We start from the raw sequence: 19,411 nt of genomic DNA, 5'->3' as shown, positions 1-19,411 counted from the left end.
ACCATTTATATCCAGTTTTTGTTTTTTTGTTTTTTTTTTTTTGTTTTTTTTTTTTTTTGAGACAGAGTCTCCCTCTGTCACCCAGGCTGTAGTGCAGTGGCTTGATCTCTGCTCACTGCAACCTCCGCCTCTTGGGTTCAAGCAATTCTCCTGCCTCAGCCTCCGGAGTAGCTAGGATTACAGGCATGCGTCACCATGCCCAGCTAATTTTTTGTTTTGTTTTTAGTAGAGACAGAGTTTCAGCATGTTGGTCAGGCTGGTCTTGAACTCCTGACCTTGCGATCCACCCACCTCGGGCTCCCAAAGTGCTGGGATTACAGGCGTGAGCCACCACGTCTGGCCTATATACAGTTTTTTACTAATGGTAATGAAGCTTATCATCCCAAACATTCAAATTTTCGTAATTCTTTACAAAAAAATCCATTAATAACAAACAGGGTGATGGGGAGCACTGTTAACATGTATTTATCAAATTCCTTCTCTCGGGTAGAATAACATTTTATCTAAGGTTTTTATGCAGAGTCAGATAATGGACACTCATGGATATATAAAACGCTGTGATTTGCATGCAATATTATAGTACTCTCTTCATAGACATCCTCTTCAGTTAGTAAATGTATGTTTTTAGGAAGAAGGGGTTTCTTTGGATTCCCTGTCATCCATCTGTACTTTGCATCTGTAAATTCCCTAAAACATCTTGCTCCTCCTGTAATAATTGCTGTTTTTAGACAACATGATTTAAAACACATTTTACAAAACCTCTAAAAATTCCACTTTTTAAATAATTTTAAATGTCTGTGTGACAATTCAAATCTGAAAAATATTAGAGGAAGTGCACTGGGAATGTTCCTTGCCATGAGAAGTTGATTATGCCATGTTATCAATTCATTCCCTCATACCAGGAGATGTAAAGGTGCTGTAGTAGGACCTTTGGCAGAGATCTTCTCCCAGAGGCCTCGTCTTACATAATGAACGGTAGTTCCAGCCAAATTGAAGGCTCCAGAGTGTTCAATCTTCCAGTCACTATTAATAGACTGTTTGCCAGCATCTCGGAGAGCTATAAAGAGGTTCAAAAATATAATGAGTATTAACAAGTCAGCTTCATTGATCAACATCTACTACAAATTATTTTGTTAAAACTAGTCCATTTATTTACAAACAAATTGATCAACATTCCCTGATGTAAAACTTGAGGCAGCTCTTTTTAGCAAAAGTCTGCAATCATGGCAGATGCCATAAGCTCTCCTGTCCTGAAATTGTCCATAACTATATAGCCATATTTATCTTTGCCTTCTCTAATCTCCTTGGACCTTTGATGTATATATTCCTTATTTTGGTCCTTAATCATTTATTCTTTAACACATTACTATATTCAGGCTATGTGTATCTATTTAGTCTATCCAGTGATCCTATGAGCATTGTGAATACTGGCTTTACATCTCATACATGCTCTGTCTCTCCTATGCCCATTCAGAAAAGTATGTGATTAAAGAAGGATCATTAAGCAGGACATTAATTAACAGATCAAAATGGCAGGGTTATATGCATTATAAAACAATTCAAAGATAATATGTTGGATTTAAAAACAGACCCAGGACCTTTTAACATCTGTTTGTGATTTGCTGTGAACAAGAATGGAAGATAAATGTTATTTCTCACCCACAAGCAACTATCATCTATATAGGATTTTACAGAATAATTCTGTTTACATAATTTTTTTTCTTTTTGAGCTAATCTGTGTACAATTTAAATAAGATTAGTGACACAGAAATGAGACATCATGGTTACCATTTTAAATTAAATTTTTAAAATATTTTCCTTCAAATGATTTAGTGTTTAATTTAAACTTTTAGACTCTTCCATACAACTTTACTGTCTTTCCTAAAGACATGTACATGAGGATTCATTGAAGGCTATGTCAAAATTATATGAAAACATTTTGATAACTTAAGCCAATAAATCCTGCTAGTTATTTAGGCTAATCTCCAAGTATTAGATGTTTGAAGATTTCCAAGTTTTTATCTTGTAAATAATGTTTAAATAAATATGCTATATACTAATTATGTGTATATCTGAATATTTCCCTTAAATATCCAGATTTGGAACTACAATAATAAATAAATTAACATTTAAAGATTTTGAAAAACAGTTTCAAATTGATTTTCCTAGAGGTTGCATCAATTTATACTTCCATAATAGTGACTGAGAGTGTTTATTTCTGAGCACAGCACTGAAAGTAAATTTCTCTTACCTAATATAAAATCATGATTGAATAATTACTTATCTAGTATCAACCATAACTCAGGCAACATTCAAAGTTCTGGAACCCCCAAAATGAACAACATGTATATGTTCTCTGTCTTCATGGAACTTACACTCTAACTGCAGAGCCAGACATTAAACAAGTTACGTAGGCAACTGACTACAACATGCTGATACTTGCGTGGCAGAGTTGAGAGAGGCTCCTCTGAGGGATGTTATTTACTGAGGAAGTTAGTGAAGGGAAATAAGGGAAAGGGCATTCTAGACTAAGGGAACCATACATGGAAAGGTCTTAAAGCTCATCGCAGCTTGACCAGGACCAGGAGACCCATGTGCATGAAGTCAAACATGCTGAAGCAGATTATGAAGGGAGGCTGGAGAAATGAGGACTAGCCAGACCAGAGAGCCTTGTTAGTATTTGAGTTTTCCTAAGAAAAAAATGTAATGGCCGGTGTGGTGGCTCACACCTGTAATCCCAGCACTTTGGGAGGTCAAGGTGGGCAGATGGCTTGAGTTTACAAGTTCGAGACCAGTCTGGACAACATGGCAAAACCCCATCTCTACAAAATATACAAAAATTAGCTAGGTATGGTGGTGCCCACCTGCAGTCCCAGTCTGGACAACATGGCAAAACCCCATCTCTACAAAATATACAAAAATTAGCTAGGTATGGTGGTGCCCACCTGCAGTCCCAGTGACTCGGAAGGCTGAGGTGGGTGGATCGCTTGAACCTAGGAGGTGGAGGTTGCAGCGAGCTGACATCATGCCACTGCACTCCAGCCTGGGCAACAGAACCAGATGTGGTCTGGGGGGGGGGAAAAAAAAGTAAAGCTCTAAAGTATTTTGAAAAATATTCTGTGGAAAATGGGCTGGTGTAGGGTAAATTTACACAGGGAAGATAAGATATAACACTAACATGGTAGCCCAACTGAAAGTAATGGTGGCTTGGATTAAGGGAATGGATGAAAATATCAAGATTTGTTTCAGAGTAAAATGGACAGAATATGGTAATGAATTGGTTCCCCTGGGTAAATGCAAGTGTCAAGTATGATGCCAGGGTTCTAGGATGAGAAAACAGATGGGTTATGATGGCAAATAATGAAATGGTAAAAACTGTCAAAAGAACATAGTTGAGGAGCAATATCAGAAGTTAACTTTTTTTTTTTTTTTTTTGAGACGGAGTCTCACTCTGTCACCCAGGCTGGAGTGCAGTGGCCCGATCTCAGCTCACTGCAACTTCTGCCTCCCAGATTCAAGCAATTCTCCCTGCCTCAGCATCCCGAGTAGGTGGGATTACAGGCTGCCACCACCATCCCCAGCTAATTTTTGTATTTTTAGTAGAAACACCGTTTTGTCATGTTGGCCAGGCTGGTCTGGAACTCCTGACCTCAGGTGATCTCCCCACCTTGGCCTTCCAAAGTGCTGTGATTACAGGCATGAGCCACTGTGCCGGGCCCAATCTACTTTTCTTAAAGATCTATTATTTTATTCCTATTGAACTTGATAATTTTTTCATTTCGATCATGCTAAATTGATAAAATAATTAATGATTTTTCCTAAAAGGTAAATTATTTCCTTGTTTTTCATTGAAGTCTATTAAGTATTTTGAGGAATCTTTTTGGCCTAGATATGTACTGTGGTCGGTACAATTCCATTTTTTTCTCCTGTATTCAGAACACTTTTAGGGCACAATGTAAATAAATATTTTCAGAAAATCTCTAATTAAAATGCCTTTAAAAATCCTGGGGGTCACTAGAGTACATTTAGATTCAGTTGGTATTTTTGACATTCAGCATTCTCCAGAAAATGGCACTCACACATGTACCTTCAAATCCACACCATTTAATAGCAGCCTCACATAAAGAATCAATACTTTAGGTATATATGTTTCTTGCTTTTTGTTTTTAATTTGTTAATTTAAAAAATGTGCTTTTAGAAATCATACTCTTCACCATAATTGAATAGCTAAAACTGTATTAGCTCTCCTATGGTAAATAACTAGAAAATTAGACAATGTATGAAACAGCTGTTCTCAGATGTTGGTTAAATAACAACAGAGAACTGCGATCCCTAAGAGAAGACCAAATGATTTGATCTCTAAAACTGCTTGGCTTTCTGCTTGAAAATATTTACCAGACCCCCTGACTGGGAGGCAGAACCCACACAGAGGACAGATGATGAGGGCGAGGGCTTCAGTGAGTTGAGGACACAGAGAATGGAGTTCGAATTGGCTAAAGCAGCTGAAGAGTCTTTAGTGGAGAACAAAAAAAGGCTACATATAAGAAATAAAGTTAAACTAATCCTAGAACAAAGGTTACTTTAGTTGCATACTGACAAAGCTTTTAAAAAGCCTCAAGAAGTTAAGCTGATCTGCAAGTAAGTTAACTGTCCAGCAAAATGAAACTCAATACTCAATAGTAAATAACAAAATACAGTCATTCAGCAATGTCACATTCATAATATCCAGCATCCAACCAAAAAGTACTAGGTATGGGAAAAAGTCAGGGATTGCAACCTATCATAATCAGTGGTGGAAAAATCAGCCAATAAAATGAAGTCCAGGAATAATAGAGATGACAGAATTTGTAGACCAAGGGTTTTTTATTATTATTATTTTTTTTTTTCTGAGATGGAGTCTCACTCTGTCACCCAGGTTGGAGTGCAGTGGCGCCATCTCAGGTCTCTGCAACCTCTGCCTCATGGGTTCAAGCAATTCTCCTGCCTCAGCCTCCTGAATAGCTAGAATTACTGGTGCCTGCCACATGCCCAGCTAATTTTTGTATTTTTAGTAGAGACGAGGTATCACCATGTTGGTCAGGCTGAAATCCTGACCTCAAGTGATCTGCCTGCCTTGCCCTCCCAAAGGGCTGGAATTACAGGTGTGAGCCACTGTGCCCAGCTGACCAAGACTTTTGAAGAGCTATTGTAAATATGTTCAGTATACACAATAATTCAAAGAAAAATATGTAATATTGAAGAGTAATGGAAACTATGAAAAATCAAATTTCACAGAATAAAATATGTAAAATAGAAATAGAAAAAATATATATAACTGTAATGATAAAGTCACAGAATAGAAAAATATACATAATATCTGTAATGACAAATTCACTGAACTGATTTACAAACATTTTAGATATTGCAAAAGAAGTCCGTGAACTTGAAGGAAAGCTAATATAATAGAAACTAACTGGATTCTAAAAAGAAAATAGGCTAAAAAAATGAACAGACCATAACTGTCCCATGGGAAATACCTGGTAGAGTAACGTATGTGTAACTAGAATTCCAGAAATATGGGTGGGGGCATACAAATTATTTGAAGACATTGTGCTCAAAATTATTTCCAAATTTGATACAGTCTACAAACATAAACAAATCTAAAAAATGCAATGAAATCTAAACCAAATAAGCATAAAGAAAGCCATACAAGGTACATTATAATCAAACTGCTGGAATCCAATAATAGGGAATAACAATCTTGAAAGTGCCTAGAGAGAAAAAAGCACATTAAAACAGGGGTAAAAGATTTAACAATTCACTGGATATACCATCAGAACTAATACAAGCCAGAAGACGATAAAATATCACATTCAGAGAGAGAAAACAAAGCAAACAAAAAAATCTAGAATTCTATATCCAGTGAAAATATCCTTCAGAGATGAAGGCAAAGTAAATATATATTCAGACAAACAAAATTTGAGAAATGTCAGCAGACTTACTCTATTAAAAAAATTAAAGAATGCTCTTCAGGCTGAAATAAAATGGTTCAAGATGGAAAGTGGTGTCTATGTGAAGGAAGGAAGGAAGCTGATACTGGTAAATGTATAAAAAAGTATCGATATTATTTTTAGTATAATTAACTGAGGCAAAATGATTACAATGTATTTTGGTGTTTAAAATATATGTAGAATTAAACTGATAATAGGAAATGTGAAAGTAAGATGCATAATAGCAAAAAGGAAGGAAAAAGTGGAGTATACTGTTTTAAGGAGCTTACATTATATATAAAGTGGTATAAATAATTTGTAAGGAGGCTGTAATAAGTTAAAAATACATACTGTAAATGCTAGACAATCCATTAAAAATATAAAGCAAGAATTATAGCTAATAAGCAAGTAAAGAAGACATTGGAATAGTAAAAAGTGTACTCAGTCCAACAGAAGCCAGAGAAAAAGACACAAAGGAATTAAGAAGAGATGGAACAAATAGAAAACAAATTCAGTATGGCCAAAATTATATTATGTTTAAGTGGACTAAGGACATTGGTTAAAAGAGAGATTGTCAGGCTAAAGAAAACGAAAAATCTCGCAGTATTCAAAGAGCTTTAAAAATACATAGGTTAAAATAAAAGAATGGAAAAAGATGTAGCATGCAACACTAAATATTAAAAAAATTGATTTAATGATTTTTTTTTTTTTGAGATGGAGTTTCGCTCTTGTTGCCTAGGCTGGAGTGCAATAGTGTGATCTCAGTTCATTGCAACCTCCGCCTCCCGGGTTCAAGTGATTCTCCTGTCTCAGCCTCCTGAGTACCTGGGATTACAGGGGCATGCCACTACACCAGGCTAATTTTTGTATTTGTAGTACAGACAGGGTTTTATCATATTGGTCAGGCTGCTCTTGAACTCCTGACCTCAGGTGATCCGCCCACCTCAGCCTCCCAAAGTGCTGGCCTTACAGGCGTGAGTTACCGTCCCCGGCCAATGGCCATATTATTAATGGATACCATGGACAAGGGCAAGAAATATTTTGAGATTTAAAAAAAGACATGTTTTTAAAGGTCATTTACATTAAAATTAATTAAATTTAAATTTTAAAATGACATAACATTTGTTGAGTAGACTTAACAATCCTAAGTGTATGCTAAAGTATCAAAATGCATGAAGCAAAACTGACATAATTGAAAAGAGACAGAAAAATCCACAATTTTAGTTGAAAATTTCAATACTTAAAAGATGAGTATCAGTAAGAATATAGAAGACTAGAACCAAATAAAACTAATTGATATTTAGAGATTGTACTCAGCAATTGTATTAATAGAACACAAATTTTTTTCAAGTATAAACGGGTCATTGGTCAATAGATGCCGTAAGTTATAAAAGAGGTCTCAAAATTGAAATTACACTGAATATATTCTCTTACCAGAACAGATTTAAACTAAAAATCAGTAACAATATATCTATTTTAAAAACTAAAAATATTTGGAAATTAAACAATCCATTTATAAGTAACTCATGAATCAAAGTAGAAATCATGGTGCTAATATGAAAATCTTTTGAACTAAGAATATATTGTGGAATAAAACTAAAGCAGTGGTTAGAGGGAATCCTATAGCTTTAAATTGTCACATTAGCAAAGAAGAAAGCAATGAAGTTCATGATCTAAGTTTCTACCTTAAAATGGTAGAAAAAATAAATATAAACCCAATGTAAATAGAAGCAAGAAACTAATAAAGGGCAGAAGTCAGTTAAATAGAAGTAAATTAACAATAGGGGTAATCATTAACACCAAGAGTTGGTTATTTGAAAAGATCAAATAACTGATAAAACTTTAGCTTATCTAAGAAAAATAGACACAAACTAAAAATATTAGAAATAAGAGACAAAATATTGTTCTTATAGGTATTATAGTATAATAAGGAAATATTATAAACAAGTTTAAACCAATGAAATTGACAAGGTAAGGGAAATGAATTAATTTCTTAAAGATAACAGTTACCAAAATTGACACAAAAAGAAGAGGAATATCTGAATAGCCATATATATATATATAACATATATAAGAATATCTGAATAGCCATATATGTATGTATTTGTGTGTGTGTGTGTGTAGATTTGTACTTGCACATGCCAACCAACTTAGTAACCATATAAGTCTTGAGAGCCCTGAACTTTACAGTTAAGGTAAATTGGTGCTGCAAACCCATATGAGGGTTTGATTTGCTTATACATTCTCAGGAAAATTGATTTTTCTACTTCCACTTAGTACTAAGGTTAATATAGATACATTTTCTTTCTTCCACCTTTTGTGGTGCAATTTCTCTCTCTCCACCACAATGAAGTTGTAGTTCTTTAGTGTTCTTGCTTTATGCAGGGCTCTCCTACTAGAGCTCCCACTTTGTAAAGGCCTTAGGTTTTGTTTTCTGTCCACAGAGTCCCTGTGGCTCTCAAAGTCTACACCTGCTTACCAGAATCAAGTATAGGTGGGTCTTTATAGTCAGCTTAATTCTCTGGCTTCCTGTTCCCACTTTGTTTTTATTATCTAAGAGTTCTTTAATTTCTTTCCAGTTCAGAGGTGTTAAGGATTAAACATTGGTGCCCTCCCCCAAATTCATGTTAAAACCCTACCCCCTAATGTGATCTTATTAGGAGGTGGAGTCTTCGGGAGGTAATTAGGATTAGATGAGGTCATGAGAGTGAAGTTTTCATGAATGGGATTAGTGTTCTTGTAAGAGTCCCAAGAGAGCTTGTTTCCTCTCTCTCTTTGCCATGTGAAGACACAGCTAGAAGTCGGCAGTATGCAATTCAGAAGGAAGGCCCTCACCAGAAGCCCACCATGCTGGCACCCTTGATCTCACACTTCTGGCCTCCAGAACTGTGAGAAATAAATTTCTGTTGTTTATAAGCCACAAAGTCCATGGCACTTTGTTATAGCAGCCCAAAGAGACTAAATGACAGGTACATTATAAAAAGTGTTTTTTCTTTTGAATTTTGCTCATTTTAATTTTTTTTTAGTGAGAAGTTGTCCATAGTGCTTTACATACAAAACTGCGTGGAAGGTAAGTAGACCCATATGACCTTTTTGAGATTTTTTAAAAAACTCATGAGATGGAATGATTTTGCAAAATATAACATAGGTCTATCTGAAGTATTTTCCATTTTAGGCTTTTTGATAAATTACTAACAAGACAATAATGCCAGAATCTTCAGAAAAGCAAATAATAATTGCAATTAAGAACACAGTTTAAAGAAGGAATGATGAAAAACAATAATTGTATTGGGAAGGGATTAATTATCTCTATAAAATAATATATAGTTTGATGTAGACAGGTTAATTTCTTTAAGAATGATCAGTTTGCCAAGGTTCTATTTTCTTTTCTTTTTGCTAAAGCTATTTCAAGATGAATATTTCCAATGACTTCCTTCCTATACCCAAAGGAGCCTTTAGGAAATGTGATTTATGAAATGCATCTATTTGCCAAGTCTTTAGGCCTGAAATCTGTGATTTCAACACAGTGTCATTTCTTCTTTATTCCAAATTTGCCCCTCATCCATGTGTCCTACATTGGTGTTACTATTACTTACCAGAAACCTAGAAGTCATCCTTGAATTTTTATCCTCTATCAACACTCACATCTATTTTTCAGCAAGTTCCATCAGTTCAACTTCTTCAATGTCTCTGGAAACTACTGGGTGTTTCCTATTTCTATTCTCTAGCTAGTTTTATGCAGCCGGTCTCTTTCCCTCCAAGAATGTGTGCTCCAAGGCACCCTTCCTCTGATTCATCCGAGGTGAATTATTTTTTTCTGAGTCAGCAGGTAAGGAAATGTGTTTTTGAATAAACATGGTAACATATTACTAGTATTTTCAACATTGATTTAATCTCCAGAGCAGCATTCAGTCTGTTTAGGGGCATAGATGGTGTTTCTTTCTACAAGTAAAAGACCCTGCTCACTTAGGCCTAAGGCTAAGCACAAGGAGAATTTACGGTAACTAACTGAGACAGATATGTGATTCAACTTTTAAACTGAGTGGTCTTTTAAAAACAAAGAGTGATTGGAGACTTATGTTTAGAGGTCACTAACAGAGAAAAATGATGGGATTTAGTAGAATTGGAGACAGTGAGTAGAGAAGAAAACAGTCATTTCATGATTTATACCCTTCTGAGTTAATTCTATACAATTAGTTGATCACCCTGGTTTAAAAGGGGGAAAAAGAGGTTATATGGGATAAGTTTAAAGAAAATGTGTTCAAATATGACATGTACTTTTTAAAATCACAAGTGTTGCATGGACGACAATTACTTAAAATAATAAAACTAAAAAGGAGGCAGCATGGTTCAGTGCCTAAGAACCCAGATGCTATCCCCAGATGCCTCGGGTTCAAATCTAGATTCACAGCTTCTTAGATGTGTGACCTTGGGCAAGAAACTTAAAGTTTCTGTTACTCTATTACCAGATTTTAAAAACTGGGAAATTAATAATGCCTACTTCATAGAGGTATTCTGAGGATTTATGGATGTATGTAATGCACTGGCCTATACTAACCAAGTGTGAAACATCTTTTTCTTAAACAAATTCACTCAAAAAGTCTATAATTTCCTGTGTGCCAGACTTTGATTTAGATATTGTAGACAAAAGAACAAAATGCCTTCCAGAATTAACAATGGAGATTGACATTAGAAAAGCAAGAATTTAAACAAATAAAAAATTCAGACAAGGATATGCAATACAGAAAATAAAGCAGGACAATGTAATACAGAGTGGCTTGGTTAGAGGTCAGTGTATACAGAGAAAAGGTAATAATTTTGAGTAACTGAAATGATTTCCTGATGCGTCACATTAGAGCAGTAAAGAAAGTGAAGGATCAAGGAAGACTTGTCAGTTTTTACATGAACTACTGGATAGAAATTAGTGAATGTGGTGAGCTGAATAACAACCCCCCACCACATATCTATCTATGCTCTTAAAAGGTAAATATCATACAAAATATCTTCTCTGACCACAAAGGGATGAGGTTAGAAATCAAAAACAGAAACAGAAAATGCACAAATTTGTAGAAATTAAACAACACACTAACAACCAATGCAACAATGAAAAAAAAATCACATGGGGAATTAGAAATTATCTGGAGACAAATGAAAACTCAACATGCCAAAGCCATACCTTATGGGACACAGCAAAGGTTTTCCTAGGGAGAAAATGTATACCTATAAACTCTTATATTAAAAAAGAAGAAAGATCTCAAAAAAACAACAAACTGAATCCCAAACTAGTAGAAGAAAGCAGATAAGATTAGATTAGAGATAAGTGAAATGGAGAATAGAAAACAATAGAGAAAAATCAACAAAACTAAAAGATAGTTCTTTGAAAAGATCAACAAAATTAACAAGTCTAGCTAGACTGACTAAGGGAACAAAAGAAAAGACAAGACTCAAATTACTAAAATCAGAAATGAAAGTGAGGCTGTTATAATCAATGCTACAGAAATAAAAAGGATTATGAGAGTATTATAAACAAGTTTAGGACCATAAATTAGATAACCTAGATGAAATGTACAAACTTCCCAAAACAAAACCTACCAAAACTGAATCATGAAGAAAGAGAAATCATAAATAGACCTATAATTAGCAAGGAGATTAAATCAGTAATCAAAAATCAAAAGCCCTGGACAAAAAAGCTTTTTCATATGGTTTTAGGCAAAGGTCCAACTTCATTTTTTTTGCATGTGGATATCTAGATTTCCCAGCACCACTGGAGAAAAAGACTGTCCTTTCTCAGTTGAATGGTCTTGGTACCCTTGTTGAAAATCATTTGAATATATATATATACACACATATATATATACACATATATATATTCCTGGACTTTCTAATCTTTTCCATTGGTTTAGATGTCTGTCTTTATGCCAGGATCATACTGTTTTAATTACCATAGCTTCGTAGGAAGTTTTGCAATCAGAAAGTCTGCATCCTCCAGCTTTGTTCTTTTTCAAGATTGGTTTGACTATTCAGGGTCACTTCCATACGTAAAATTTCACATGAATTTTAAAATGTTTTTTTGTATTCCTTCAAAAGATTTCATTCAAATGTAAATGTACTTAATGCCACTGAATTAACTGAACTTGACACTTAAAAATAGCTGTGATGGTAAATTTTATGTGATATATATTTTACCACAATAAAAAATATGTTATTGAGGGGGAAAAAGATACCCACATCCTAATTCTTGGAACCTATGAATGCTACTGCTATGGTCTGAATATTTGTGTCCCCACCCATAATTTATATGTTGAAATCCTAACCCCACGTTAGAATTAGAAGCATTAGAAGGTGGAGTCTTCTGAGAGGTGATTAGGTCATAAGAGCTCTGCCCTTATAATTGGGATTAGTGTCCTTATCCCAGAAAGCTAGCTAGCTCCTTCCACCATGTGAGGACATAGCAAGAAGATGCCATCTGTAAATCAGGAAATGAGCCCTTAAAGGGCACCAAATCTATTAGTGCCTTGATCTTGGACTTCCTGGCCTCCAGAACTATGAGCAATACCTTTCTGTTGTTTATAAGCTACCTAATCTATGGTATTTTTATAGCAGCACAAACAAACTAGATAATTACCTTCTATGGCACATTAAAAAATTACAGATATTAAGTTGAAGATCTTGAGATGGGAGATTATCCTGAATTATCCAGGTAGGCCTTAAATACGAGGCCTTATAAGAGAGAAGAGGAAAATTTGAACACAGAAGGAAAGGAGAAGGCAATGAGACCATGCAGGTAGACAATGGAGTGACAAGGTCACAAGCGAAGGAATGCTGGCAGCCACTAGAGTTGGAAAAGGCAGGGAATGGATGTTCTCCTAGAGTCTCCAGAGATAGTGTAACACAGCAAACACTGATTTTTGGCCCAGTGAAACTGATTTTGGACTTCTGGCCTACAGAACTATGAGGGAATACATTTTTGTTGTTTTAAGTAACCAAGTTTGCAGTAATTGTTATAGTAGGCATAGGACACTAATGCAGTGACATTCACTGCAGTGGAGAACACCAAAGGAAGAAGAGGTTTTAGCATGGAGTGGAAATCAAATTTTTTATTTGGACTTTTGATTTTGGACTTTCTGTTAGGCTGTTCTTGCACTGCTATTATGAAACACCTGGGACTGGGTAGTTTATAAAGAAAACAGATTTAATTGGCTCTCGGTTCTGTGGGCTGTATAGGAAGTATGGTGCTGCCATCTGCTTGGCTTCTGATGAGGGCCTCAGGAAGCTTACAATCATGGCCGAAAGTGCAGGTGGAGCAGGCATCTCACATGGGGAGAGAGGGAGCAAGGGGCAGGAGGGTGGGGGGTACATACCACATACTTTGAAGTAACCAGATCTCACGTGAAATCACTATTGTGAGGACAGCACCAAGAGGATGGTGCTAAACCATTTGTGAGAAATCCGTCCCCATGATCCAATCACCTCCCACCAGGCCCCACCTCCAGTATTGAGGATCAGAATTTAGCATGAGATTTAGAAGAGACAACATCCAAACTATATCAGACTTATTATTTCTGAGGTACCTATGAAACTTTTGATAATTTACATCAAATAAACATGTAAAGCAATAGAGCTAGATGTAATTCCCTGGGGACAGAATATAGCAGAGAAAAGATCAGGACCCAGGCCTGAACCCCATAGTATGGGAACATTTGGAAACATAAAGAGGCTGAAGACCTCACAAAAGAGACCAGTAAGGGGCATCCAGTGGTCCTATAAGTGTTTAATGAAATGAGGAGAAGTCAACAGTTTTAAATGCTGCTTACAGGTCTAGTAACATTGGATTTGTCAACATGGAGGGCATTTTCTGACCTTATAAAAGGCATTTACTGTAGAGGGAGACAGGAAACAGGACTGGATTGGTTGAAGAGACTGGGAGGTAAGAAATTGGAGACAGCATGAAGATGTCACCTTTGTAATAACCTGGCTTATTTAGCCACATGTGTCAGGTTACTAAAACCCATATTATAATTTAGAATTTTGTATAATTGAGAAATTCCATTTGAGATATCTATATTCCTTTCCAGCTTGGAAAAAAGAAAACATACATGCAAGTGTAATAACCACTTGTCTGCTATTGAATGAATGTATTGAAATTGTCTAGATTATGGCCAGTGTCTCTAAAAACTGGGTATCAGGACTTTTAATCTGTATTTGAAAATCTTGTATGATCTATTTGTACCATAGTAGGTAAAATAGATTAAATACCAATGCATATTTTGGGAACAAATGGTAATAATTGGTAATCAGTGTGTCACATGATAAAGAATTCCTTTTACAGTCCCCTTTCCTCAAATTTTTCTACTCCTAGACTTCAACTCCTATTGAAAAAAAATTCAATCTGAGTTTAGATTATGTATTTTTGATACTGCAGAGTAGAAACAATCACGTAAGCTGAGTTGTTTCTATATACAAATGATTCCTTGTCGGAACATTATTGCTCATTAAAGAAAAAAAATAGGGAGGACATTATTTTTGTTAAAAAAATAGGCTTGAGAGCTTTTTTTGTGTATGTAAAGATAATACAAACACAGTGTTACAATTCTGGAAAATTATTTAGTCTTCTGCCTGACATAATCATATTAGGTCCCCCTATCTCTGGATGCCAGATAAAACTTAATTTCACATGACTTAATTAGATTGAAACTTTAACATATGAATACGTATATTTTGACAATTTAGTGTTTTTTCATATATTTAAAATCATGAATTGACCTAATTAAACTATTAAAATAACTGATACAGTACTTTTCATAAGGAATAGTTAAAAATTTAAAAATGTTTTCTTCATAGGTGAGATTTCCTAAAATGAGGCAAGAGAGAGAACCCTTTTCCGTTAAAAAATCAAGTCCTTTAGTATGTAGAACATTACTTCAAAAACGCCGCAAGATTTCCTGACGAAACGATCATTTTATATATATATATACATAAATTCATTTATAAATGCAATTAATATGTATATGTGAATGTATGTATATATGTGAAATAAATATATTTATGAAATATATATATCTATGAATATAAATCATACCCAAATCATTCAATGAGGTTTTTGTTTTGTTTCGTTTTTTTATCTTGGACTAACATGTGGAAGCAATTTTTACCCCTCAAAAACATACAGACAACCAGATTGCTTTTGCTCCTGGGAAGTCCTTGGGAGAGAAGGAAAAATTTTCCTACTTGATATGACAAAAGATAGTTCCTGGGAAGTTCAAACATAAAACTAGAAACAGATTGACTTCCTCCTCATCATAGAACTCTCAGGGCAGGGAGTTGGGCTCGTACTTGGATCTTCTCTGTGTCTGTAACACAGGTTACCTAAATAGCTATGTGCCGGCTTTTCCTCCACAACTTTGATTCTTCTTGCTCCAGCAGGTATCACCAGCACTTCTACATAACCTGTAAGAGTCAATAAAACATGAAATAAATCTTGAGTTCCTTCAAAATCTCTTTTCTTCATTGACTTGCCTTTTGTTTTCCTTTTGGTTTTGGTTATTGCTATGATATTTCAGTACTTACGTAAAGAAAAATTTTTATATATAAAAGCTGTCATGATTTCCAGTGAAGTTTCTTGGAAAGATGTTGAGCCTACAGCACTACGGAGGACAAACTGGCACTTTTATTTTATGTAAAACAAAAAAAAAATCTCATTGATACCTTATGAATTGTGAGGAGGGAAAAAAAAAACCCCAGTGGAACAGCCTGGTTAGAAACACAGTGGATCTTGAAATAGAACAGATAACCTCAGATTTTGTTGTGGGAACTTCTTTAGGTTAGAAAGTGTGGGGAAAAAGAATATATAGCCAGAGAAAATATAGCAGGCCTGGACTAAATCCCTGGAGTACTGAAGTATAGGACAAGAGAGACCAAGCATTTTCTGGAGGATATTAACAAAGGGTTTTGAAACCGATGCCGGAGACAGAAAGTGTAAGGTCGCACCAAGCAATCTAGGGTCATTTCTGAAGATGTCAGACAGCTAGACCCAAGACATGATTAGGTGCTTCTCAGGAAACATTTTTCAGCAGATGTTAGGGATATAATACTTGAAGAGAAATAAAATGATAAGGTAAAGTGAGATAACAGAAAATGTGCAGAAAAATACAGACTCAAGTTTCACTTAGTACAGAATAGTGAGAACAGATGCCTACTTTTGCTTGAAGTTATTTTCCAATTATATTAAAATATTGTTCTTAGTAGTTCTGTGCAGATCCATGTATCTTATAAAAGTCTACCTTCTAAGCTTTAGAAAAGGCATAAGAGCTAATTCCAGAATTGTCTCCTGTTTATTAATTATTCATCTTCCCGAGACTGTTGAGTTATTTGGCGTATACCAAAAGGTAGCATATACCCCCCCTGGTGGCAGTGGCTGGAATTAGTGGCATGTGCTTTTAGAATCATAATTTCCATTCAAGAACACTGTTTATTTAATTAACTATTGAATTGCACATTTCAGCAACACTAAGCCATTCTCAGTAACACTAAACATAAAAGCACTGTCATTTTTTCACATGACCAAAATACGCAGCAATTAAAATGGAAACAAATGCATAATGGCTATTTGCACACAGAAGTCAGGTAAGATGATCTCTACCCTCAGTGAGCTTATAATTGAACTGGAAAGACAGGCATAACTACCTTATATAAATGAGTTGAATACAATGCCAAATATCATGTTAAAAAGGTAATATGCAAAATGATATGGTTAATTCTCTGCTGAAGGTTATAAACCAGAGTTGTTTAAGCTACTACCTTCAAGGCTTCACTGCTATTTTTATTCACAGAGGTAGGATTTTTTTTTTCCTTGTTAAACATTACTCATACTTGGGAAACACTGTCATCAGACAGACTCACTATGATTCAAAGGAGAGAACAACTTATAAAGGAAAGCTTCACAAAAAAGTAAATAGATGAACTGCCTTTGGAGAATGGGTAGCATTCACACGCATACAGAAAAAGGATGAGTTCACTGCATATAAGGAAGAGTAAGGGATATGTGGTATGGTTAGTGGCACTTGAATAAAATAATTCAGATGGAATGAGAAGATTTAAGAGAGTGGCTCTATTAAAGAGAGTTTAAATGCATGCCCAGGAGAATGAATTTATCAATTTGAAACTATCAAACATTCTGTAGCAAGGACCTTGGTAATTGGATCCTGGCTTTGAGAGGCTTTGACTAACAGTGATATCCAAGAGGAACAGGGATATAGTTGTGGGTAACAGTGTCAGGACACTAATGGTAAAATCCAGGAGTAGTGGAGGCTAAGGGAGAAAATCCAGAAGATAATCTGTAGAAAAAATTTTCTGAACTTAGTAACCAAAAGAAAGTGGGTATAATAAATATTGAACACAATGCTTTATTATTAGTTATGTGACAATGGGGCATCATTTACAGGAACATGGAAGTCAAGAGAGAAATCATCTAGTTTTGGTAATAACTGAATAAATTTGGCTTTGCAATTTGTATCTAACAAAATGGTACAGCGCACTAGTAGAAACATCCAGTAAGAACTCTGTAACATCTGGAATCTAGAGAAAAGTCATGCTATTGACGTAGCTTTGCAAGATATCCTTGCAGAATCACCAAGTTAAGGCATGGAAATAAGTGGAGAAAATCAAGAAGAGAAGTCAAGGCCTTAACTTTGGTGATGGTCATAGTTTTTAACAAAGAGATAAAAATAAATCGGGAAAAAAGATAAAGGAATGGGGCCGGGCGCGGTGGCTAACACCTATAATCCCAGCACTTTGGGAGGCCGAGGCAGGCAGATCACAAGGTCAGGAGATCGAGACCATCCTGGCTAACACAGTGAAACCCCGTCTCTACTAAAAATACAAAAAATTAGCTGGGTATAGTGGTGCATGTCTGTAGTCCCAACTACTCAGGAGGCTGAGGCAGAAGAATCGCTTGAACCCGGGAGGCAGAAGTTGCAGTGAGCAGAGATTGTGCCACTGTACTCCAGCCTGGGTGACAGAGTGAGGCTCTGTCTCAAAAAAAAAAAAAAAAGAAGAAGAGTCATGAGAAGGAGGAGATCTCATCTGTTTTGGGAAGTGGGACCCTATGGATGAGAATATCTCAAGAAGAATTGCTGGTGAACTGTCAAAAGCTGTATGTCAAACATGAGGCATCAAAGAGAAAGGTGACTAAAGAGAGTCAGTTCTGAGTGTCCCAATCAAGAGATAACTGTTAATCTCTGAGCAAATGAGTTCAGCAAAGTGGTGGGAGCAGATGTTGAACTTCAGAATATTAAAAAAGAAGAATAGATATAACAAAGTAGATGTAGTATGTGTAAATTCTTGTTTGAGTTTAATAGTACTCTCTGAGGTATGTTATACATTAGAACTATAGTTATATCTAAGTTTATAGTTATATTTACAGTGATTCTCTATTATTGAGTTGGGATGGCTTAAAGGACAGGTTAGACTGATTTTCAAGAAGAGAGGTAGAAAAGTATTAATCAAACACATATGAAGAGAGAAAGCCAATGACTGGGAGTTAAATACTTTCAGTAAATAAGCCATTTGGCACAATTAGCAGTGTACTGACTTAGAAGCTTAGAAGTTGGATCATGAAGCCAGTGAAGTCAATATCGTAAATTTGATCCTTGTGTGTACTTTGCACACAGTAACATCCTATTTTATAACCAGAGATCCCATTTTTAATCAGCCATCTTAAAATGTTGATAGCAATCTTCATCTTCATGGCAACAGTGAAGTAACAAACACCATATTTTGAAAAACTGCTATGTGCTAATCATTATTATAGTTACTTTACAGAAATTATTAATTTTAACCATAATTATAGTCTCCAAGGTAGATATTACACTTCTAATTTAGTATGATGAGAAAATAGAGGAAAAAAACACTTTCCAACACTGCATTGTCAGTAACTTAGCTGACCCAAGCTTTGAACTCAGGTCTGTCTGTTTCTTCTGTTCACTTCCTGCTATAATTCACTGCAACTATTTCCTAAAATAGAAAAAAATAGTTAACACTATGACTCTCCTACTGCTGTGGCAAACAACCAAACACGCAAAAGCTCTTACAGCATGTCCTCCTTATACTTCATTTTCTTATACAAAGAATAAAACATTTTTTATGCCCATTTTCTTCTTAGTATTTACTGGTTAACTATGCATTTCAACAACTGGCCAATATGTAATTTGCCTTTTATTCCTCTGAAAATTTATCACTTGGCTAGGCAAGTTACAATGGAAGACATGATAAAGTATTAAGGAAAAAAAGAAAACGCTTCTTGAATTTATTTTCCAGCTCCAACAAGAATGATTTAGTAAACTCTAAATAGACCACAGGGACTGAAAACACCCATGTGTGTTTGCACGTGGGTTACTCATACAGTATATACAACATGCGTGGCCAACTGGACAAACAGGGCTGCA

At 35.4% G+C, this 19,411-nt stretch overlaps 1 protein-coding gene across 2 annotated transcripts in view; it reads right to left on the bottom strand.

The window, feature by feature from the left end:
* The window catches only part of ADAMTS19 (ADAM metallopeptidase with thrombospondin type 1 motif 19), a 278,745-nt gene that overhangs the window by 59,472 nt on the left and 199,862 nt on the right, over positions 1 to 19,411 (bottom strand). For both annotated transcript variants that reach the window (XM_063706747.1, XM_031010623.3), the window contains exons 16-17: positions 15,336 to 15,416; positions 900 to 1,057 (exon numbers count right to left, since the gene is read on the bottom strand). In XM_063706747.1, the coding sequence (XP_063562817.1) occupies positions 900 to 1,057; positions 15,336 to 15,416 (239 nt within the window). The remainder of the gene's footprint in view (positions 1 to 899; positions 1,058 to 15,335; positions 15,417 to 19,411) is intronic.

The sequence above is a fragment of the Gorilla gorilla genome, chromosome 4, assembly GCF_029281585.2.
Source record: "Gorilla gorilla gorilla isolate KB3781 chromosome 4, NHGRI_mGorGor1-v2.1_pri, whole genome shotgun sequence".
Lineage (NCBI taxonomy): Eukaryota > Metazoa > Chordata > Mammalia > Primates > Hominidae > Gorilla > Gorilla gorilla.
This window is presented reverse-complemented; position numbering and strand designations above follow the sequence as displayed.